The sequence below is a fragment of the Ictidomys tridecemlineatus genome, chromosome 4 (assembly GCF_052094955.1).
Source record: "Ictidomys tridecemlineatus isolate mIctTri1 chromosome 4, mIctTri1.hap1, whole genome shotgun sequence".
Taxonomy (NCBI): Eukaryota; Metazoa; Chordata; class Mammalia; order Rodentia; family Sciuridae; genus Ictidomys; species Ictidomys tridecemlineatus.
Window position 1 is genome coordinate 4928895 of NC_135480.1, and position 24586 is coordinate 4953480.

The 24586-nt window shown below is 54.4% G+C and overlaps 1 protein-coding gene across 1 annotated transcript; it reads left to right on the plus strand.

Annotated features, from left to right (window-relative positions):
• Positions 1 to 23874, plus strand: Tesmin (testis expressed metallothionein like protein). Its single transcript, XM_005333321.5, has 9 exons — positions 1 to 680; positions 3533 to 3691; positions 4797 to 4917; positions 5668 to 5744; positions 7780 to 7871; positions 19138 to 19240; positions 20194 to 20331; positions 21763 to 21938; positions 22812 to 23874. Exons 1-9 carry the CDS (start codon positions 279 to 281, stop codon positions 23014 to 23016), a joined length of 1473 nt encoding a protein of 490 aa, XP_005333378.2. The 5' UTR covers positions 1 to 278; the 3' UTR covers positions 23017 to 23874.
• Positions 23875 to 24586: the final 712 nt, after the last annotated feature.

Sequence of the window (24586 nt, forward strand, 5' to 3'; positions counted from 1 at the left end):
GGTATCAGCCCACGCCCCGCCCCTTCCCCAACCGCCAACGGCCGCGGCGCGAGGCAACGCGAGGCTCGCACCGGCCACCGCGTCGCTCCGCCGCAGCCGGGCGGCCCAGGTGTGTCCCCGGCGGCCCGACCAGTCGCCCCTCGGGCCCGAGCCCCGGTCCTGGTCGGGCTGCGGCGCCCCCAGAGGGCGTGGCCGGCGCGCCTCACCTGGCCGCTCGTGGCAGGTGCGAGGCTGGAGCAGGGCACGGGCGATGCCCGACCCCGCGTCCCTCTGTGGCCATGGAAGAGGCCCCTCTGCTGGGCGCGATGTCGGGCCCCGACGATGAGATGGTGACCGACCTTTTCTGCCCGGAGCGGCCCTTCGTCCCGGAGGGCCTGGCCCTGAGCCCCGGCGTCGTGGTGAAGCCCGAGCCGGACGAGCTGCCCGTGCTGGGCGACGCCTACCTGGGCGCCGCCGACCCCGCCGAGCCGCTGCTGCGCGCGCTCAGCCCGCCGCCCGGCGCCGACTGCCCGGGCGAGGTGCAGGCGGCGCTGCTGGGGGACTTCCCCGGGCTCCCCGAGCTGCGCGCCCCGGAGGAGGCCGCGCCGCCCGCCTACAGCGTGCACGTCCTGTCCTCGCTGCTGCCCGCGCCCCGCGGCCCGGCGCTGGTGCCGCTGGGCGCCGGAGTGCGGGTGATTCCAGTAAGAGCCGCCTGGGGGCGGGCCCCGCGGGTCACCCGAGTCCAAACGCACCCCGGGGCGCGGGTCCACAGCAAGAGTCCCCCTGGCCGGTAGCATCCCGACAGGGCGCGTCTGCCCTTCTTCCTGCAGGTGACTGTGCCCTGGGTCAGAGCGGCCCGGAGGTGCAGACGTCTCCGGAGAGGGAAGAGCAGAGAAGGCTGAACTTGGCCGCTGCTGTTACCGGCTTCTTTAGGGAGGGAGCCTGACTTAGGGTAGAGTAACGGGCGCTCACGTGTCTGCATCTTGTGTCCGTTGGGTTTTATCCTGCGGTTCTGGGGATCGCGCGGGCTGGGCCAGCACTCACCGCGCCCCACCCCAGTCCCACCTTACGGTCTTTTCTTTGAATACATCAGACTTGTCAGTCACACCAAGGAATCAAGTTGGTATCCATTTGCTGAGCTTAGAATCAAGGTTCCCTCTGAGAAGGAGGAATGGTTCTTAAAATATGTGATAGAGATCAGAGTCTAAATCTTGCTGATTCTCAACGCATGGGTCTCTTTAGCAAAGAAGAGCCACTGTTTTCTGCTTTCTTCTTGCTGAAACTAAATGAGTCAGATTTCAAATTCACCTTGGTCCCCAGAAAGGACCCGGCTTGGAATACTGGATACCTCTCATGTTCACACAGTTAGCTCTAGAGTGGGCTTTTCTGCTGAGATGACTGAGCCTGTCATAAGCCACACAGCGGAGCTTCAATTTCTGCTTTTCGGGTTCTCTTTTGTCCTACTCACTGCTCCTTAGTGTCCCAGAAGATGTGGGGCAGAGGCTGGGGCTCCTACAGTGCTCAGTTTGTCCTCAGAGGAACCCCGAGCCCCAGCCCCAGGGCCAAGGCCTCCCTCAGCACTGTTTGCAGTTGGCTCCGAACGTCAGAAACCCATTTTGCCACCAAGCAGAGCTGGGGGTCTCAGCACCTCTGCCTGCTGCTCCCAGATGGGCTGGCTCCCTCCCTCTCCAAGTGGAGTCAGGGCAGGGCAGAGAATTAGCTGATGTCAAAGATGGTGACACAATCTTTTAACGTTATCCAAGTTTGACAGATTGACAAAGGAGAAACTTTCATTTTTTAATTTTTTATGGACAATTTCCTGATTCATTAATAAAATGAAAAAGAACAGGGATATATTTATCATTTAAACTGAATGGAATTGTTTTCCAGTAAATATGCAGAGTGAATTACTATTTTCTTTTTTCTGGAGATTCATTCCCACATATTGACCTTCATTTAGATTCTGTGAAAGTGGAATTTTGCTGTAGTATGAATAATTTTGCTGTAGTATTTTAAGATATTAGTTGCACAGGGCTGAGGAGATTAACTATTTACTACATAAATGTTGGTTGGTTTGGGGGAGGTAAATCTAAATATGCATGGCAGGTTCCCCAACACAGCAAGCAGAAGGAAATTTTAACATTTTTCTGTATGTCTATAAAACTTGAGAGTCTAACTAAGGCTATAACTTGAAATGTAGCTAAACTTTCCTGTATCTGTTAAGATTTACACTAGATGCTAGTCTACTGGGCTAAGTATTTGCCAGTATGTGGTACTTGTTGTTGGGACCTCTGCTTTTACTAGGTTAGACCAAGCTTGAGTCAGCACTCAGCATTTTGAGACAGTTTCCTGTTGGTGATTTCATGTGAGGTTTTTAAATATTACCCTAGAATCACCACCTGTTTGAGGACTTTAGGATCTGCCCCTGCCCCCTGGTATTTGAGGAGGTCACCTGTGCTCTGATAAGCAGCCTGGGCAGGCAGGGTGGAGAGGTAGGTGAGAGCCATGCAAAATGTGCCCTGTCTCCCCACCCTCCTTGTTCTCTTCACAAACTTAAAATCTTCCCAATTTTGAAACAATTGTGATGGTAATTTTTTTAACCATTGAGACATTTACACTTTTTAAAAATTCATTTGATTTTTAAGTGATGCCACTTTATTTCTCCCTGTTTCTGGTAATTGAGTTGACAAGGATGGCTTGAAACAGAGCTGGTGACCAGCTTGGTGTCTCTGGCCTATAATCCCAGCTGTTCAAGAGGCTAAGGCAGGAGATTGCAAGTTTGAGGCCAGCCTCAGCAAATTAGTGAGACCCTGTCTCAAAAAATAAAGAGGCTGGAGACACAGCTCAGTGATAGAGCACCCCGGGTTCAATCCCCAGGGCCAAAAAAGAAAAAGGCGGGGCACAGGGAATAGAATGGAATCCAAAGCTGGGGCTGGTTTCCAGTGCTCACTGTTTCTTCTTATTGTCTTACTACTACAGCAGGAAGGGGCTACTTTTAAATTTAAGATATTACTTTAAATACATTACTAGTGATAAATTACATTATACTAATACTAAAACATCACAAGTACTTTGGGCTTCTTGAGGAAAAAGCAAAACAATTTGACTAGACGGTTTAATAGGACCTAAGGTGCATGCTGAAAGGACACCTGATGAGGGTCAGCACTTCAGGTGACACTCGGTCCACAGGGCTCCCAACTCCAGTGGAGTAGGGGCTGTTGAGAGGCGCCAGACCCAGGGGGGCCCTTTGGTTATTTAGACTGAACTCTGGAAATAGCAGAAGCACCACCTCATTTCCCATCGCCACCTGCACAGCACAGACAGACGGTTTTGTTCCTCTGGGTCCTCAGTCCCAGGTGAGGCTGGCACATGACCGACTCCCCTTCTTGTTGCCCATGGGGGTAGGGGGTGAATGGTTTTAGAAGCCCCAGGGAGGAAGGAGCCACTGTGGTAAGGACGCCATTTCACGCGTGACTTAAACGCAGAGCTCAGATCTAGTAGGTCTTCAGTACAGTGCACGATGTCTTCTCTGAGATAACCATTGCTTTTCTAGGTTGAGATCAAGGAAGGGGGTGGCAGTGTCGCAAGTGACAACCCTGAGGAAGCAGCCTTCCAGAGTCCTCTTGCTCAGGAGTCCTGTTGCACCTTCCTGTCATCCCAAGAAGCAGAGGATGCCCCTGGCTGCTCTCGCAAGAAAGACTCCAGCCCGATGGTAAATATGCCAACACAGGCGCGTATGACCGGCTCCTGGTAAACGCCGCCCGCTGTCTCTGACTCCACTTGTCTGTTGAATCAGCGCTTTTGGTTGTCTCATCTGCCAAGGGATAATGTCCACAGGAGCATTCACCTTTCACCTCCTAACCTCTAGGATCCTCATTTCTACTCCATCTTAGCAAGATAAAGAAGGATTGGGACCTTGCTGTGTTTGTTGAGGAGAGTGACCAGAAGTCATGTCAGCCCACGCAGAGCCAGGGGTCATGCACTGAGCTGGGTGCCCTGTGGTTTGGCATCCTAGAGGGGCTGGGCCCCCTTCTCCTGTAACAGGAAGCTGTGCCTGTGTCTGTGCCACTGGCCTGGACCACAGTGGGCGCTCATGTGTCTGTGCCACTGGCCTGGACCACAGTGGGTGCTCATGTGTCTGTGCCACTGGCCTGGACCACAGTGGGTGCTCATGGAGCACTGTCGATCCTGAGATTAATGGGCTGACCTGGCTCGCTGAGGATTCATCAGTGTCAGAATCCAAATGGGGATCTGGCAGTGCTCAGCAGGCCCAGGAAGATCCATGTAGCTTTTTAAGATTTTCTAGTTCTTAGAAAATTCAAAACTGTCCTTGTGGTAAATAAGAGGAACTTTTTAAAAATCAACTACTTGTTAAATAATATGTGCAAGCGGCAGGAAATAACTGCTTATAGAACCATGTACAGATGTGCCTGGGCATGGCCACCAAGAACAGAGAGGACATGGTGGGGATAGCCAAGTCCAGTGGAACAGGTTCCACGAGCACTCTGTATTAATGTGGGATGTGCAGTTAAGGACAGGGAAGCGGGGCTCTGTGTGAGGCCTCTTTCCTTAAACAAGTCTCTGTCAGAAAGTGGAGGAGACAGGGCGGACTCTCTGTTAGCACTGGCTAAGCACCGCAGAGAAGTCTCTGGGGGGCTTTTTAAGGAGCAGCTATTGAATAGGGAGAAACAGAACAGATGTGTAGCTTCCCATCTTCCCCTAAAACTTCAACCCTGGATTAAAGCTCTTTTCTGATGTAGTTCTTTTAGGTTTAGATTCCTGGAGCAATGGAACCTGATGGCTCTTTTTCATTTTAGGTGATATGTCAGTTGAAAGGGGGGGCACAGATGCTGTGCATAGAGCATTCTGGCACAAGAGAGCTCAAGGCCCTTCACTTGGTTCCCCAGCATCAAGACCAGAATAATTATCTACAGTCAGGTACAAAGTGATGAGTGAAAATCCTATCCTCTGTCTGTTTAAGCTGGAATGAGAGTGAAAGGGGCAGGGAGGGGCCGAGCAGGCGGCTTGGCAAGCTGCTCTCCCTCCCTGAGTCACCACCAAGGAGGGGAGGCCTAGGAGAGGAAGTGTGCTCAGCCTGCAGGGCTGTGGCAGGGAGGACACCGGCTTCTCCACCCAGGCTCAGGACACAGAGCTCTGCTGCACCCTCACTATCAGGAAGGTCTTTTTTAGCACCTTTAGGCCAAAGAAATACCTTTCAGTTCCAGTATGAAGAATTTGGTCCAAATAGCTTAATAAGTATTTATTTATTTCATTTGAAGAGAAGAAGACACACACAATGAGCATAGTTGATGTGGTGCTGGACACAGGTCACTGGGCTTTCTTTAAAACGTATCATCCCCCTAGTGCCCTGGCCAACTTGCTGCCACACCCAGACACCTTGGCACAAAGTTTGGGAACCTGGGCTGTAGCACCATTTCCTTAGCACAGTGGACCACCCTTGAGGCTCTGCTCCTGCAACTTTATGATGGAAAAATAAACAAAAGGGTATAATAGGTGAAAACAAAATAATCACAACAAAGATTGACCTGAAAATTTTCATGGAATTAAAAACTAAGTTTCAATAACTTCATGCATGATCAAGCCATATTACATTTTGCCCTTCCTCCCGCGCACAAGCGGAAGAGGAACAATTGTGTGCATTGTTAACTTTAACTGTCTTCCTTACAGATGTCCCAAAGCCAATGACTACTTTAGTAGGAAGATTTTTGCCAGTACCAGCAAAATTAAATCTCATTGCACAACAAGTGAGTCGTTGTTTTAATACAAAAGTACATTAATGTCTCTTGAAATTTCAGTTGTTGTGGTTGAAGTTACTCAGGAACTATAATTTATCACACAGTTAAAAATCAACAGCAAGGGCTAGGAATGTGGTTCAGTGGTGCAGCACTTGCCCATCAGGCCGAACAGTTGAACAATGCCTCAGCAAATTTGTGAGACCCTGTCTCAGAACAAAAAATAAAAAGGGCTGGGGATGTGGCTTAGTGGTTAAGTGCCCCTGGGTTCACTCCCCAGTGCCCAAGAAAGCAACAGTGAAACCTTTAGTAGGCATTGATCCCTTTACTATAGTCAGGGTCCGGGAGGGAGGAGGAAGCTTGGACCCAGCTCCTTGCCATCTCCGGAATCCCTGAGCCCCTGTCCTGCCACCTCAAGGCCAGCACTGTACCCCATTTGCCAATTTTCAGCCTGAACCAATGGAAGCATGTGTGGAGTTTCCATTGGCCGAGACAAAGTTGACCCCAGGTGTTTCAGGGTGAGCCAAGGAGCCCATGTGTCCGGGAGTCTGGGATATCTCAGGCACCCAGTGGAGACGCTGGGCAGAAGGGAGAAGGCTGGGATGGCCAGCAGCGGGTGCACGACCTGAGGCAGCGAGGCGAACGTGTCGAGGCCAGGGGAAACAGGGTTCTGGGCAGTGCCGGACACAGGAAGTGCCTGCCTGGCTGGTGAGCACTGAGGGAGCCCCCACCACCACCGCAGCCACAGCTCCCTGCAGTCAGGAAGGCCCCAAGATCTCGTGCCACAGACGCCCGTCACCACAGCTTCCCCTCCTTCCTGTATTTCCCTGGCCATGTTTATTACTGTCCCCACCGTGGCTCCCCCTGACCTCTTGTCTCAGGGACAATTATTTCAGCAGGACTTTTGCTGTGTCCTAGAATCCCTCTCTTCCTTGCCAGACTCCAGTTGTCCGTTCCTTCAGCTCTCACTGCTCAGAGCGTGGTGCAGGATGGGAAGGACGCCATAGGTCCCACCCCACCTGGGATTGAGACCATGGGGAGGGTGCACACAGCCCAGTAGGAGGGTGGTCTCCCTGCATCTTGTGGCTCTGACAGGCTTCGATGTCACACAGCTGAAGGGGGCAGAAGAGAAAAGGCAAAGGGTGAATAAGACGTGTGCTCTTCCATTGCTGCACTTCTTGAAGGAAGCTCATTTTTGGAAGATGGAGGGACAGGGAGGGGATGTAAACAATGATGTTCAAATCATCTAGAACCCTAATTTCATCTAGAACTTTTCATTTCTTCAAGTTTCTGATGAGAGGGCAGGGGGTCAGGGTTGGTTTGCTGTCGCCCCTCGCCTGGTGAGGGATGGGAGGAAGAACACAACCCAGAGCCTGCTGTGCTGCTTCTGAGGTTGTTAGAACCGACTATAAAATTTTTGCGTTTTGGTGCTGGGGACTGAACACAGGGTACTTGATCACTGAGCCACATCCCCAGCCCTTTTCAGTTTTGAGACAGGGTTTTGGCTAAGTTGCTGAGAACTTTGCTAAGTTGCTAAGGTTGGCCTTGAACTTGCCATCCTCCTGCATTAGCCTCCCTCCTGAGTTAGTGTTACAAGTGCGGCTACTGCACTTGGCCTTTAAATATTTTTTTAAACAGACAAAAATTAGTGGTTGCCAATGAGATGTCAAATATCAAAATCTCTTATGTATATATTAAAACATAAAAATAATAAGAACACTCTCAGTTAATGGATTATGTAATGGACTTTACTTCACAACTGATACTTCATAAAAAAGAAATATCCCTGGCAGCCAACTGATAGCTGTATGCTGTCCCCTGCGGCCCCTTCCCTCCCTGCCTTCTTCCTCTCTGCATCCCCGGGTTGGGGCTTTCGTGAGCACGGGGCCTGTGTCCGGGCAGGCCTGCAAGATGGCTTCAGCCTATTACTGGATTTGTCTGGAAACAAGGTGTGGCAGGGGCTGGGAGGAGTGGGCAGAGACCCAGGTGTGCGTGGAGCTGGTGGGTGCTGCTGATTCCAAGAACTTTTGCCTTTGACTTTGTGCAGCTGGACAGCGGGGCCCGCCCCTCGGCAGTTCCCGGGCCTGCTTTCCCCACAGGATCAGCTCTTCCAGGACCACCAAAAATCGCTTTGGCTGGGTAAGGATTAAAGCAATAAGTTGGTACTTCCTTTAATGTCAGAGTCTAAGAGGCTTCGTGTGCATCTGGGACGTCCTTCTGTGCCATAGGACTAGTTTTGCCTGCACCCTTCATGGCCCCTGGAAGTCAGCTGCATCGGGCAGCACTGCTGGCGAGCTTGATGCACATCTGTGCTTTGGAGTTGCTGGAAAGGCGGATTGGCAACCGCCCTCTCTCCATTGTGCTGTCCGCTGTCCTGTGTGGCTATTTCAGGGCTTGTGGCCATTTCTGGCCAAGTCTGTTTTTCACATAGATTCTGGTCATGTTGATCTGCTTCTTTTTTGCTGTCATCAATGCAAGTAATGCCGAGGCAGCCTCTTGACATGGGCAGTGGCTCTGCCGGCCACCTGGTGGGAAGTGGGTGCCACTCTGTGGTCCTGCCTTCAGGATCTCCAGGTGGACGTGGTCTGCACTTAGCCAGGACCTTGTCTCACCATTTTAAAGCTGTGTTTGTAATTGTAACCAGTTGAACTAAGAAAACTGGTTGGAACACGTGGTCAAGTTCACAATCACATACTAACTGTGGGCTAAGCCTGTGCTCTGAGCCACCGTTGCTGCTCTCTGGGTGTTGATGTGGAGGTCATTCTGCTCCTGCCTCCAAGAGCCATTGACCACAGTCAGGGCAGCCGTTCATGTGGGCCTGAGACAGCGTGTCAGACACTGTGAAAGGCAGCCCGGGCCTCTAGTGCCTTCTGGGCTCCCACCAGCCCCTCCCTCAGGCAGCGAGCAGTCCTGGCCTTGGAAAGCCTGAGGCCAGTTGTTTGGGGCTAGAGCACCAGGCTGTTGAGTGGACCATTTGGAGGGACTCTGGAGACAGTGGACTTGGTCCACATGTGTGCTGTGGACGGCAGCCCAGGGACCTGATGCTTCAGCTTCAGCAGCTGCCTCTGGAGCTGGCTGCACTGCTGTGTGGAGCCGGTGAGGACTTTCACTGAGGGAAGGGGAGACTGGGGAGCCTGTCTCCACGCTTCCCTCTCTGGGTGCTGGGGACCCATAAGGATGTGCTGGGTGTTATGGCAGCTGTCCTGTCTCGGTGGCTGTTAATGGTTTTTGAGGAAGCAAAGATGACCCAAGCAGCTTCCTGGTTCCACGCCAGCATTGCACCTGGCTTGCCCAGGCCGGTCTGGAGGTCACAGGCCGCAGGGGGCTCACTGTAGCTTGTTGAGACCTGGGGACGTCCGATGAGCTGTTGCACCACTGTGCACTTTGGTGCCTCTGGAACATCCAGGAAATCTGATGCTTGTAAGCTGCGCATGCTCACAACTGCGGGCCATGTGAGGCTGGCTGCCGGGCAGCCCGTGCGTCCCCACGGGGGACAGCTCTCTCTGTTTCTCCTCCTCCTCGTCCTCCTCATCCTCATCCTCATCCTCCTCTCCTCCTCCATATTAGGTTTTCTCAACCAGCCACACACTTCTCTTCCCTTCGAGGTAATCGCGCGGGCCACAGAAGCTTTCCCTGTTTAAAGGATGTGTCAGAAACATGAGCTTTGTGTTTGTTTTCCTGCAAATAATTACCTGACTTGCTGTCATTCCCCTGAATCAGCTGATGGCTTTGTCTCAGCATGTGCCAGCTCATGGTGTGCTGGGATCTCTGCCAAGGTTCATTTGCGGCAGTCGGAGGGCTGCAGCTGGCGCTTCATTCCGTGTGAGTCCCCAGCCGCGACCCTCTCGCTCTCCCTCTCGACGCTTCTCTGGATGCCTCTTCCAACTTCCACAAGACGACCAGGGCACGCTGGGTCTGCAGATTTCAGAAAAGACACCGTCATCCCCCCTGGCTCTAGCCACTCTAACTTGGAGATGATGTGGAAGCAGGTTGGCTTGGGCCACCTGCTTCTCCTTAGAATTGGGAAGTGACTGCTAACTCACTAACGGTTTATTAGCATATTAATTAAATCCATCTCCTGTCCCAGCATTAGTGACCCAATTGCCAGTCAGGCGATGAAGGTGGGTCCCGACGCGTGCTCATGCTGTGGGTTTGGGGAACATACTGAGCATCATCATAAAGAACATCCGGGAGCCTGCATCTCTGGGAACTCTTTCTTAAAGCGGAGGGTAATCTCCTTGCAGTATAGTCCATTTATAATTGTTTTGAGGCAGAGCTGCCCAGATCTCCTTCTGACTCTCTAATTTTTAGGTTGGCACTAAGAAGGTGGTCAAATATTGTCAGAGCCATCTGGTTTCCATGACAGCTGGCCGGTCCCTCTGGTCCCCTGTGGCTTTAGGGAGGCATCCTTTTGACCAACAGTAAAGAAGATCACAGCCTTAAAAGCTGATGCCAAGTCCCACTCCTTCCTTAACAGAGCCGGTTTAACTTCTTGCATCTGTGTTAACCACCTGCCTGAATTTTTGGGTCATTTATAATCAGTGTGAAACGACAGCAGATGAGATGCCATCCTGCATTCTCTAAATGTGCAGTTGCGTGTGTCTCCTGTCCCAGTTATTTGGTGGATTCCTCAGCAAGTGAAGGGATAAATCACTCCTCACCATGCTGACCACATGGTGGCCTCCTCCTGACACTGTAGGACTCTTCTCATTCTGGGATGTCTCCACCTAAATAGCTTGGTTCCTCTGAACAGGAAGTGCCAGCCCCCCCCCCTCCCCCCCCCCCCCCCCCCCCCCCGCTCGCCGCACCCAGTTCAGGGCAGGTCACACAGGGCCCAAGGTCTGCCCCACAGGTGGACTGGCCAGGGGGCAGAATAGCTAGCCCTGCCACTTCCAGCACCACGAGGATCACCAAGGGACCACACTAGCTGAATACCAAACAGTACAGCGTTCAGTGACACGGTCTAACCGTGGGAGGGCGCTCCAGGGGGACCCTGGCTGGTGCGTGGTGAGACAGACTAGATGAGAGCTGGAGGCAAAGGCAGCTCTCCAGGGGGTGGAGGGTAAGGCCCAGAGTGCAGAGGCAGGGCACAGGGCTTTGCCAGGTCGTCACCACAGAGCCCAGGGCCCTGCTCCGCTGATGCTGCTCTAGCTCCTGTGGCGGCCTTGGCCAGGAGGTGTCGTGCCTGCAGGGACAGACCCTCCACATGACCTTAAGAGGCACACTGCCCAGTGCACAGGGCACACACCCACGTCAGCAGGACCTTCCTCTTCACCATGGCCTTTGGGACCTCGGCATGTCTGGTATCCCCAGTCCCCACAGGGAGTGCCCGTGGGAGCAGTGCCTGCCCCCAGCCCGGCAGTAGTAGAGATGCACCAGAGGGGAGCGTCCCCCCTCAGGGATCGGGGATTTCCAGGCTGATTCCCTCCTGTGGTCAGGGAGGTCCCCGGAGATCTTGTGAATGCCACAGTGCCCGCCCTGGCGTGAAGCTCAGCCGCGGCTTACTCACGGTTCCTCATCATGCGTCCTATTAGTGCCAGGCCAGGGGAAGACTGCTTGGGGGGAGGGCACGCAGAATAGAGGTTCACACAGGTCAGGGAGAGGGCTTAGGAGGTGTCCTTGGCCAGTGTGGAGAGAAGCAGGCACCTGCTCCCTGACCCCACCGGATCCCTGGGCAAGCGCCAGTGGGTCTGGCGAGCTAGGGAGCAGTGTCACCCTGTAGATATACCTGCCGTTCCCATTGCATGATCAGACACCAATAGATAATGCCTAGCAATGTCTGGTTGAGAGTCTCAGTGTTTGTTCAGAGCACCAGCTGCTTAGCTAATTCTCTTTCCACAGAGTAACCATCTGAAAACATTTTCTTTTTTAATCTTTGTAGAGTAACTCTTAGTTCATGGGACACAAAGTCTAAAAAGCCATGTAACTGTACCAAATCCCAGTGTCTGAAATTGTAAGTAATCACAAATCCTTCCTTATTAAATATGGAATAAGGGTGTTAGAAGGCAGCGAGCGAGCACAGTGCAGGCGAGCGGCGTGGCCGGCCGTGCCCTGCTGCACTTGATCCTCCACGCCCGCCTGGGCTCCAGGCAGCAGCCTGGTGTGGATCTTTTGGTGCTGACCTCAGAAGGGCCCTGCCCACCCTTTGAGGGTGTGGTTTCTTGGACTTTGGTTCACAGCGCTGGCCCCTCTGGCAGGGGCTGGACATGTCAGTCATCTTGGTTGAGCATTAACTATGACATGTCCACTTCCTATTTCCTAAAAGTCTGATGAATTGGTTTTCTCTATATTGAAATCTTTTTCAGAAAAATCTCCCCCAGGGGTACTGACTCCCAGGAGGCTCCTCCAGGGGTGGTAGGGCAGACTGTGAAGCCACACTGGGGCTGCAGGAGACAGGAGGCTGGAGAGGAAGTGGCCTGGCCGTGCCTGGCAGATCCCTGAGCGGGGTGCCCTCTCCCTGCGGGTTTGGTGTGTCTGGTGTGCCTGCCAGCCTGGTCCCACCGTGGAGGGGAGCGGGTCCTGGCCCGTGCTGCAGCCTGACCACAGGCCCCTGGTGTTTCCTTTGCAGAGCTGCTGAGAACCCTGAGAGCTGCACTGAGGGACATGAAGTGAGGGCACGCGTGGGTGAAATCCGGACGTTTCCCAAACTGTTCACACACTGACTGATTTTTGTGCACAGCAGTGCCGGTATCTGGGTCGAGTGGGCCGGGCTGCTCTGGCTGCCGCTGTGCTGAGGAGGGCCGGCAGAGCAAGAGGCAGTGGTCTGGGCGTCCAGAGTGTCCAGGGCGGCAGCCACGCTCCTGAGCTGCTGGTGGGGTTTGGGGACTGGGCAGGTCAACAGCCCTAGGGGGTTGCAATTGGGGCTCTTCTCAATTTTTATATTTTTTAAACATTTATTTTCTTCATAATTAGCTTATTAAGGCATCAAATGTAAACCCCACTTTTATAACAGGATTTCTTGAGATAGGAAGTGACGTGTTAACTTCTAGACCTCTGGACAATCATTTCAGTACGAGATTCGGCCCTCTGCCCTGGTGTTAGGGGTCTCTTCCTCTTTCCCGAGCACTCCAAAAGTAGGAGTTGGTTTTATACCATGGGAGTAGATTATTCTTCACGGCAATTTTAACTGGCTCACATGTCCACTTTAAGCAAGTCCAGACTCTGCCCTAATCCCCTCCATTCCAGCTCCATTTTTGCTGAGGTACTGGTGGGATTGGGCGGAATCCTTCCTAGTGCCTAGTTTCTGTTGCCCTCAGCTGGCTGCTATGGAAGGTGGGGCCAGTTCCTGGTGCCACTTCTTCAAGGGCTGTATCCCTCTGTTAGCCAGGCTGCTCTTTGCCACCAGCACTTGGTGGGAGGGAGGGAGGAGGCTGGTGATGCCTTTTGTATCTCCTGTTGCTTATTCACCCTTTCAGTTCCTTCTTTTGTATTTAAAAGATGGAGTCATTCATGCTCTACAGCTTGTGCTTCTGGTTTTCAAAGCCCCTGGGCTGGGTTCCTGTCTTGAGTTCACCCTCAGGCTTCCTACCTCCAGAGCTGTGGGACTTTGGATGTGCAGTTCATGGTTAGGACTCTGCTGTGGTGTCTGTGGCTTGGCCTGAGGATACACTCCTTCAGAGAAAATGTGTGTGCTTCTGCCTGGAGCTCAGTGGCTCTTCCAACTTGGACGGCTTAAAATTTGGGGCTAAATTTTTTTTTCAGGCTGAGCATATTATAAGTTCAGATTTAAATAAATGAGCCCTCCCCCCCACAGCCAATGCTCTGGGATACAGATCCTTGCCATTGGTTGGGGGAGCTTTTAAAAATTTAATCTATTTATTTAGCAGAGTCCCATGAAATAATTATGCAATTTTGTGTGATTTATCTATTTCTTATAAAAGTATCTAGTGACCTCTCAGAGTGAATCTGCCTATTTCTCCTTGTGATCCCACTTTGGGGGGGGTGTCGGACCTCTGCAGCAGAGGACATGGACGTCGTGATCGCAGTCCTTCCATGACTGTCCATGACTCCATGTCCCAAGCCACCGGCCTCAGCACCTTCTTCTGTGGAGGGCTGCACCGTGCCTTCTGTGGCTGGTGTCAGTAGGGCACACTTTATGTATTCTTTCGTTTCCACACTTGCTGTGTGGTAGTCCTTTTGCTTAGGTGTGCCTTCTGCAAGGTAAATACAGATGGATATTTTTTTTCATACCAGGGATTGAACCCAGGGGCACTTAACCACCACGAGTCACATCCCAGCCCTTTTTTAAAATTTTGAGACGGGGTCTCACTAGGTTGCTTACAGCCTTGCAAAGTTGCTGAGGCTGGCTTTGAGCCTGTGATCCTGCCTCAGCCTCCTGAGCCGCTGGGATTACAGGCCTGCACCACCCCACCTGGCTACCGCTGGATTTTTAAGAAAGCAAATATGGGTTTGGAATATAGTTAAGTGCTAAGATGGCCTAACATGCTCAAGGTCCTGGGTTCGACTCCCAGCACCATAAACATGTGAACAAAAGGCAGGTCTAGTGGTCCCCATGTTTAACACTTCTTGGATCCATGGGCATTCCTTGTCTGGTGGTTAATACATGCAGGCTCACCTGTGCCATCTTCATTTCCTGAAGTCGTGATATTTACATATTTAATTTCCTTTTTCACTCAAATGGCAGCAATTCCATTCATTCTAGTCTGCACCTGGCTTTTAAAAATTGTGGGAAGATTTGCACTGCATCAAATTCAGCATTCCAACACTTTAAAGTGTGCGATTGGGACTATGAGGACAGGCGAGGTGCTGTGGAGCTCTCCACCACCGACTGCAGGGTCTTTTAGCATCCAAGCAGGAGCCCTGTGCCTGTTAAACTCTGCTCCCAGCCCTGGGAACTGCTCTGCATTCCGTCTCTACACTGGCCTGTCCGAAGGAGCTCATGTAAGTGGAACCATGAAGTCTTTGCCGCTGTGACTGGCTTATTTAGCTAGTGTTCCTAAGGTGTCACCCATGGTGAAGCGTGTTTCAGAACCTCATTCATTTTCTAGGCTGAGTAATATTCCACTGCATGTGTAGGCTGCATTTGTCACCTGCTGTGGGTGGACACGGGGTTGCTCCTTCCTTTGACTGCCACAAGTGCTGCTGCCCTGAGTGTAGGTGGCATGTATCTGAGCCCCACCTGCTATTCCTCTGTGCATGCCCAAGAGGGTTGCAGGGCCACGAGGTGCCTGTGTCACCTCTTGAGGAACTGCATGCTGTCTTTCCCACAGGCACCTTTTGCACTGCCACAGCAGCGCCTGGCTCCACTTCCTTTTGTGTTTTCAATTTCTGTTTTTTCTTTGCCCTTTTTTGCCTGAAGCTTCTGCCCAATGGCAAAGTGGAGGGAAGGAGAGGGAGAGCGGTGTGTGGGGGGCTGCCCCAGAGCACAGATGGGCAGGGCCTGGTCCCAGCAGGCAGGCGGCTGTGCTTGCTCTTTCACTGTCACTGCCCAAGCACTTTGGAGAGCCTGTGATTCAGGAACAGGGGGGAGACAGCTGCGGGCCTGCCGCCCAGCAGTCAGTGTCTAGCTGGGGAGGCCTTTGTGAGCAGGAGCACCTCAGGGATGGCTGGGCAGTGCAGCCAGGGAGGCTCCCTAAGGAGATGCGTCGGCAGAGGCCGAGTGAGGAGGCTGCTCAGGGCTGGGGGCAGGTCCAGCAGGGAGGCCAGCAGGGAGGCCAGCAGGGAGGTCGCAGGAGGATTTGGTCTTACGTGCTCAGGTTCCCAGCCAGGAGGTAGCTGGTGCCCCATGTGGGAGTCCATGTAGCAGAGGAGTGCTCGAGGTCATAGGATCAAGAGCGAGTGGGGGAACAGATAGGGACGGCCACCTCTGTGCATCTGGAGCCAAGGGAGACTGGCAGGTTGGTGACAAAAGCTTAGACATCCCCAGCATGAAGTTGCGAGTTGTGTGGCAGGCAGGAGTGACATGGCTTGCATACGCATGGAGTCCAGAGGCCAGCTGTGGAGATGCGTTGATGACATCGCTGTGGCCCCGCTGTGCCTCGGGAGGTGGCATCCCTGCAGGCACCACCTCTTCCCTGGGGTCCTTCTGTTTGTCCTCGTTGGGGCTTGTTAGGTGCCATGAGGCTGAGGCCAGTGGCTTTGCATTCTGGAAGCTCAGGCTGTGCTTGCCCCATCTCCCCCTTCCTCCTCCCCAGGCGCTGTCCACCTGTCCATACCCCTCACCTCGTTTAGTCTCTGCCCTTCATGCTGCATCTGGATCTGACTTTTCCTTTTAGTATATTTGTTCTCACTCTTGATCTAGTTATTGCGATCCGAACAGCACACAGGCGTGAAGAACCCAGATATGTACAAGGCTGGTGACAAAATCCAGTTGTTCTCTGATCATTTCTCCTTATTTTCTGCTTTCCAAGAACTTTCAACTCTTTTATCTGAATCTTTTAATATTTGCCCCATAAGTCTAAGTAACAGCTGGACCTGCTGCTGCTGGCTCTGCAGCTGGGCGGGCTCTGTCCTCTGGCCCAGGAGGATGTGGACCCGCCTCCTTCCTCCCCTCCTTCCTCCCCTCCTTCCTCCCCTCCTTCCTCCCCTCCTTCCTCCCCTCCTTCCTCCCCTCCTTCCTCCCCTCCTTCCTCTCTGCACTCCCACACAAACCTCCCAAACACAGGCTGCGCCAGGCCAGGGTGCACCTGTGAGCAGGAGGGAGTATTCCATGTGGCGAGGCCCTGGGTCCCGCTGGGACTTGGCCCATGTCCTTCCTGCACTTCTCTGCCTCCTCCATGGAGCTGGCGCTTCGCAGCACATGGTCTCTGCGAGCTCAGCACGGAGTCTCCTCGCCCTTGGCCACAGCCGCCTCCTCCAGCTGCAGCTCCCTGGAGGTAGCTGGTGCCCCATGTGGGAGTCCATGTAGCAGAGGGGTGCTCGAGGTCATAGGATCAAGAGCAAGTGGGGGAACAGCCCTCTCCCTGGAGGACCCTCCACTCCCCTGCACCTGCACTGTGTCTATGCAAGCTTGCCTGCCCCACAGCATGAGCCAGTGTCAGAGCCCCAAACCAGGTCCAGGGCACAGGTACACCCCCCAACGTCTTTTGCCACACCAGGAGGTCCCTCCCCATGTTCGGCTTCCTGGCTCCTGGGTCCTGTGTCTCCCTCCTGGGTCCCGTGTCTCCCTCCTGGGTCCCGGCCTTGTTGGGTGTGGGTGGCCATTCCTCAGGCCTCCGGCATCTGACACCGTCCCAGTCTGTCTCCATGCTTAGAAGATGGCTGGGCAGGGAGCAGGTGGTCAGTTGGGGCCTTTCCCCAGCCTCTTGGAGGCCTGGCCACGCCTGCTGGGCCTGCCTCCTCTGTCTGAGCCTCCTGCGAGGCCGCCAGCCTCACTCTGTCTGGAGCTGCACAGGCCTCTATGTTCTGGGTGCAGGGAACCTCTCGGCACTGCACCCGTCTGCGTCTGTTGTGCAGAGCCTAGGCCTGGCAGGCTCCCTTCCTCTCCACTCCTGCCCGCTAGCCCCCCTTCCCGCTCCCCGCTCTGGGTTTCTGGAATCCTGTCTGATGAGCCTTGGGCTTCTGGCCTGTCCCCGCCTCCTTTCCCTTACTGCTGTTTCCTCCTTCTTCAGTCCTGGTTTCCACACCTTCCGTGGAGCTGTGCGTCTCCATGACTGCTCTTTACTTTCTAGATTTTAAAAATACACCATTCCGCTTAAGATCATTTGCTTGTTTAATGAATTCAAGGCCATGGATGCCCCTCCCTCCCAGTCTCCTGTCTCTGCTTCCGTGGCCTGTCTGTCCTCACAGTATGTGATGTCTGGGTCCCTCTGCTCATGGTGAGAGCCCTGGGGCCTGGCGGGGCTCACAGTGTTGCTTGGGATGACTTCTTGGGAGCCTCAGTGTCAGCCTGCCTGGGCGTTTCCCCTGGGGCTGGGCAGAGTCCTCCAGGGCTGGACGCCTGGGAGGGAAAAGGAAGCGGCCCAATGTCGGTTTCTTCCTCGGTGCCCCACAGCACCCCGCCTCCTGGCTTTACCCCCAAGAGCAAGGGGGTGGGGACAGGAGGGCTCTGGGGGCTCAGGGCAGTTCAGCCCACGCTCCACTGAGCCCAATCACCTCCCCCGTCCCCTCCAGGGCTCCTGAGGCTGCTGCTCAGCTGTTTCCTGCTGCCTCTGCTTTCCACCTCCCTCCCTTCTCTCTGTCTTCCTGAAACACCTACCTGTGCTCTTGGCCGCAGAGAGGCTCTGTGTCCCTTGTCCCCAGGAGGGACCATTCCCATGGGCCTTTTGTGCAGCAAGTTTGTTTCTAAGTCACCCCCCCCCCCCCGGGGGGAGGCCACCCTCCCAGGACTCGGTTTCCATGGGATCCTCTGGCCTAAGTTGGGCCTTTTGTATCCCAGCCTTTGTCTTCTCTCTCCTGCATGCCCAGGCCGTGGCCAGCCGAGAATGCAGGTGCCCCAGGACAGCCCAAGGCACTACAGAGCTCACTAGAGTCACAGTCCTTGTCTTCTTGGCCTCAAGGGTTCTCCTTAACTCTCCTGCTGGGTTCACATGCATTTAAAAATAGTTTAACAATATGAAAATAATACACATAAAAGCACGGTGCCTGGGAATCCCGCCGCAGGGATGCTGTGACAGCTGGTCCACCCACTGCTGGGCGCCTGTGCAGTCCATGCTGATCTGCCGCAGCCCTGAGGCAAGGCTCCTTGGTCTCCATTCCACAGCTCGAGGCCCACAGACAATGGCCCAGATCAGGTAGCTGAGGAGCTGGGGGCAGAGCTGATGGGAAACCTGAGCTGAAGTGCTTCTGGAGGAGTCCTGCCCCCCTTCGCTGGTCTCGCTGAAGCCGAGAGTGGCTGACGAGCTGGCCCACTCCTCTCGAGGGTGCAGCTGTGCGCAGGGCTGCAGGGTCCTGGTCTCCATGCTGGTTGGATCCACTCTCCAGCCCCAGCACAGAACCTGAAGATGTGCCACCACAGGCAGCCACCCGCCCCTCCTCCCGCTGCGCTTCCCGTCTGCAGTTCCTGGTTATGGATGTGGAATGAAGGGGACGGAGCCCAGCTCAGGCTCCTCCTGTGGACTCTCACCCCCGCCTGCAGCCTGCAGATGGACCCGGAGGACTGGTGGCCAGACGGCTCTGTGTTAGTTGGTGTTTCTCCTCCCCAACTCCCTGTGCTCCTGGGAAGGCGACAGAGGGAATTGGGGGCCAGAAATGATTGACAACATGCACCTTCCTGGAGCCCTCTTGCCTTGCAAAATCCTGCGCTGTGATACTAATGGCTTTAACTCGTTTCTCCTGTGTTAGACCTGGCAGAGCATCACCCCAGCCAATCTAGTTTCTGTAAAAAGGCGTTGGCATCCCCCAGGTCAGAGCCTGGCCACAGCCTGCACCCATGCACTGCTTCTCACCAGGGTGCACCTGTGCACGGACTCACACTGCCGGACTCACACTGCAGTTTTCTTCACAGGTACTGCGACTGCTTCGCCAGCGGGGACTTTTGTAACAATTGCAATTGTAACAACTGTTGCAACAATTTGCGACATGAAATTGAACGCTTTAAAGCCATTAAGGTAAGGCATCTTAAAAAACGTGTTTGAGACATTCCCAAAATGATCTGCAGAGATTCCTAATCTCAGGATTGGGAAACCCAGTGTGGGTCTCCTCTGCAGGCGGGTACCTGTGCCCTGGTCCTGGTTTGGGGCTCTGACACTGGCTCATGCTGTGGGGCAGGCAAGCTTGCATAGAAACAGTGCAGGTGCAGGGGAGTGGAGGGTCCTCCAGGGACAGGGCTGAGGAGCACCCTGGGCCCGCGCCCGTTTGTAAGTTTAATGCCCTCTGAAGGGCACATGTGACCTCCTGGGGCCCAAACCCCCGCTGCAGACGGTGGCCTGGTGTTTATCCCCATCTACAGACTCAGGTAATCAGGGGGACAGGAAGGACACCAGCTCTAGGAGCCACTTCCTGGGGAAATTGAGGTCCAGCCGCTGTGGCCTGGAGACCACCATGAGCCAGTGGAACAAAATGGCACTCCTCAAAATAACTTAGCTCCCCTCTTTGAGCTATGAATAAACCACCTAGAAATACCTTCCTGATTGCGATCAGCCAGGTCTGATGGACAGAAGATAACAAAGACACTTGTCAGCCTCAGGGTGGCCACGTGTAATTTAGAGATAAAGGACACCATCTACAATTAAAATGTAAAGAATTCACTTTGAACCTTGGATTTCTCAGGCATTGCTGATAGGAATGTGGATTGGTGCAGCCACTTGGGAAATTGCTGGGCAGTATCTGGTGGAGCTGACCATCTGTATGGCATGGCCTGGCCTAGCCGTTTCCTTCAGGGAAATGTGTGTAAATGTCCACCCAAGACTTGCATGAGTATCTCAGGGCAGCGGGAGCCTGAAGCCCTCACAGAGGGAGATGCGCCCAGCCAGACCCCAGCCGGCTGCTGCAGCGGGGTCAGTGCGGGCGCCCAGCGGAGGCTCTCCTGACGGCGTCTCCGCTTCTGTTGTTTCTGTCGTAGGCTTGTCTGGACAGAAATCCTGAAGCGTTCCAACCAAAAATCGGGAAAGGAAAGCTGGGGGATGTGAAGCCGCGGCACACCAAGGGCTGCAACTGCAAGCGGTCGGGCTGCCTGAAGAACTACTGCGAGTGCTACGAGGTGCGCGGCCGGGGTCCCTGTCCCCGGTGAGGAACACGAGGCTCATCTGAAAAAACTCCCGTAATTTCCTTCCTGGGCCCTCTGGGGGCCTCGCTCTGCATTCACCCGGGTGCCCCTGGGCTGTGTCCGCCCCACGCCCGCCTTGGGCTTTGTCCTCTGTGCCAGCTGCTCCACGCGCTGGAGCACCCAGGGACTGGCACTTGGTGGGTCCTCGGGAGGCTGTGCCTCCCCCTGAGCACAGCGGGGGCCAGGGTGCTCCTGTGGGGCCTCGGGGGTCCCCGGCTTCCACTGGTTAGGCGCGCCGTCAGAGCTGGCTCTCCCTGGCTCTTGGTTCCCTCAGAGACCAGGACTGGACGGCCGGCCGACAGAGTGAGGCCCAGGCCCACGCTCAAGAACACTCCTAATTCTGGAAAACGCTGAAAGATCCAAGTGGGCAGACCTGGCAGTCCCCAGCTAGGATTCTGAGAACCTGTCAGACGCTGCAGACATGGAGTGGCGCCATCCGGGGACTCCTCCCAGCCAAGTGCCCTCACTGCCCACCACCTTCCCTCCATTGACCCAGACCACTCTCCATAGGCTGAGGCCATGCCAGAGAGCTGCCCACAGGCCATGCAGCAAAGAGGCAGGGAAGGCACCGTCCTTCAGTGTCTGCCTAGTGCAGCCTTGATGCCCCAACGTCCTGCACACCGTGCCCAGAGGTGGGGGAGGCGGCACAGGTGCCTGCTGCAGCTCTGAGCAGCAGGAGCAGAGGGAGGTCAGGGCTGCAGCAGAGGAGGCTAAAAGCCATGGGGCCAGCTCGGCCTAAGGCTGCATGGGCAGGGAGGTGGACCTGGAGGACACCCTCCTGAGCCTCACACCACCAGGAAGGACCAGACTCGGGGTGCACCCAGCAGCAAGCAGGACGGGTCTCCCCTGACCTCAGACCTGCCCCGGTGGCTTTCTCACCCCTCACTCACCTCTGCACAGGAGCAGGGCCTGCCTCATGCCTTCCGTGTGAAGGGGAGGCTGTGGAGCTGGGGTGTCACCGACCAGCCAGACCAGGCTTTGTGCAAAGCAAGAGTCAGGTGGAGAGCTGGGCTCGAGGTCACACCTATAGTCCCAGTGTGTAGTCTCAGGAGGCTGAGGCAGGAGGATTGCGAGTGTGAGGCCAGTCTGGCTAACTTAGTGAAGGCCCTGGAAAAGTCAGATGGAGCCCTGCCGGGCTGCAGTGCAGAAAGGAGGGTGAGCCCCCACGGCGGCTGCACCTCGGTGTCGCCGGGCACAGCACCACAGCGCTCACTTCTCTTGGCATCTGCTGGGTTTTTGGTATGAAAATTGTGGATTGTACATGATCAAATATAAGCAAAGAATTATTTAAAGTCCAAACAGAATTCGTCAGTTTTTGATAACTTATAGGACAACCTAATTTTATTGAAGCATTTTATGTTCCAGGCCAAGATTATGTGCTCTTCTATTTGCAAATGCATCGGTTGCAAAAACTACGAGGAGAGCCCAGAGCGGAAGACGCTGACGAACCTGCCAAGCTACGTGGAGATGGCGGATCTTGAAGGCAGCCATCATTTGTCACCAACTAAATTTTCAGGACTACCGAGGTTCAGAAAAGACAGGTGGGTACCCCGAACCCACAGGGTGGTGAGGTTAGTTGGGAGGACAGCAGAAACCTAGGGAGGTGAGCAGGTGTCTGTCCGCAGGGCAGGCCTGGGGCGGGAGGAAGGGAGGCGCCCACACTAGAGGCCCACTAGGTTTCCTTGGAGGCCCTGCTGCCAAAACTGCTTGTCCTGCTTGTCCTCCTTGGAGGTGCCCTGTTCTGCACAAGGCAAAAGGCCTGGCCAGGGCCACCAGCAGGGCCACCATCTCCCCTGGCCATGCGCCTGGACAGCAGAGGTGGGGACAGCAGAGGTGGGGACAGCAGAGGTGGGGACAGCAGAGGTGGGGACAGTAGAGGCGAGGTGCAGAGCTGCTCTGATCCAGCAGCCCCCTCCCGAGCAGCTGGCTGTTTCCAAAGCCCAGCATGGAGGCTTTCAGAGGAAAGTGACTCCAAGTCTCACAGGGTGTGGAGGGTGAGGCCACAGTGGGCGTGGCGTGGCATGTCCTCAGAGCCACATGCATCCTGTAGCTCCTGGTAGCCTATGGGGAGGAGGGCAGGCACCGTGCTGGGCATCGGTGGAGCCACCTTCCTTACACTGATCCGGCTGCCTGGGGTCCTTGTTCTGAGAGTCCCGTGTCCCCAAGCCCTGCCCAGCCCTCATGTCCCACAGCGAAGCTCAAGAGCCCCTGGGTTGGGTGGTGGACCAAATTCTGAAAAAATACGGACTCTGTCAGGAGCGGGTGTGGGAGTGAGGCAGATTGGCCTGCCGGAGTTGCTCCTCCCAACTCGCCCTGTGCGTTGGCCAGAGGCAGCATGGACTTCAGGCTGGCATGGCGAGCCACATTCTGCAGAGCAGGAAAGAGCTCAGACAGCCCCTGCCCTCCTCCTGCAGGCGGCTCTCTTCCTGCATCTCCTGGGAGGTGGTGGAGGCCACCTGTGCCTGCCTACTGGCTCAGGGCGAGGAGGCGGAGAAGGAGCACTGCTCCGAGTGCCTGGCGGAGCAGATGATCCTGGAGGAATTTGGAAGATGTTTGTCACAGATTCTCCGCATCGAATTTAAGTCCAAGGGGTTGAAAATCGAGTCAAGTACCATGTAGTATAGCCAACCCTGAGTGCATGCAGACGCGTACCTCGGCATTCTGCGGAAGCTCTGGTTCAGAAAGGTGGTTGGAGGAGCAAGAGGCCAGCCTGCGGCCACACGACCCTAACAAGGCCGAGCTCTTAGCTGGGCGCCTTGGCGCACGCCTGTCATCCCAGCAGCTTGGGAGGCTGAGGCAGGAGGATCACAGGTTCAAGCCAGCCTCGGCAACTTGGAGAGACCCTGTCTCAGTATGAAATAAAAAATAAAAAGGGCTGGGAATGTAGCTTAGTGGTAGAGCATCCCTGATACCAAAAAATAGATAAAATAAAACCTCACGGAGCTCTGGTGTGCACCAGGCCTGGAGAGTTGCCCGAGGTGCTCAGCAGGGCGCCTTGTTTGAGGAAGGCAAGGCACAGGAGTCTTCTCTCCAGGGATGGGCTGCCCTGCAGGAAAAACCAGGGTGGTTTTGGTTTTTGTTTGTGTGTTTTGTTTTTCAAATGACTTAGATTCTCCAGAGAGCTGTTAGGGTGTGACACACGGTTTCTGAGGAGCCGCTGAGCACCTCGGAGCACATCTGCAGTGTGGAGGTCCCCCAAGACTCACAGGGTCACCAGCCTTCCAGGCCACCAGGCCAGGCTAGCAGCAGGAGGGCTGAGTCGCAGGACTTCAAATTGTATTTAGTTTCTCATACATTTCTACTTGAATTGAGGAAAAGCTCTATTATCCAATTAACTTCTCCAGAATTATTGTTGTTATTAAAGGTAAAACACGGCTAGAGTAATTAGTTTGCAGAAGCCAGCACATAAGATTGGTTATTATATTGACTCTTTGGGTTCTATTATAAACGTAAAGATTAATAAAAATTTCCAAAGTCTTCAATTGTCATATTTAACTTAGTAGTTGAAAATATATGCATCTAAAAAATAGTCTACCTGAGACATAGTGAAGTCGGGTTCTTTCCTTTTCGGCGTTCTTTAGCCGCCTTGGTCACTTTGAATGCTAGGACACATAGTGGCAGTGGAGGAGGCGGGTGGCGGGGCCAGCGCAGGCGCATCAGTGAGCCTGGAGCAGAGCCTGGTTCTGACCCGGGCCGCCTCCTTTAAGCCCCCTGGGCCTCTTGGGATTGGGGCTCTGGCAGGGAGCCCTGGGTGGAGGCAGACGCAGGCGCCAGGAGCCTCCCCGCCCCACGGCCCCAGTGTAAAGCAGCGAGGTGATTACACACACCTGCACCTCGGCCCCTAGGTCACTCCTAGCACAAGATGCAGCTTTGTCAACAGTTGTTGGTGGAGTGTAGCTTTCATTTGCATTTTTAATTTTTTAAACTATGTTCAGTGTGCGTTGGTTGGGTCTGAGGTGCAGAAACAGAGTTCAGCTCAGGGGACTGTCCCAAGGGCTGCAGCTGGCTCTCGGGTGTTTTCCCCAGAAGTCAAGAAGTCACCTCTGTGGCTCCTTTGAGAACTGTCACCTCACCCAGCTCTTTGCCACCACACCCCCACCAATCCTGGCCCCCCTCCCCTTGGCTCCCTCCTTCTGATTCCTAAAAGGAAGGAAGAGTCTGGAAGGGGAGAGGGAGGCCTCTGGACAGT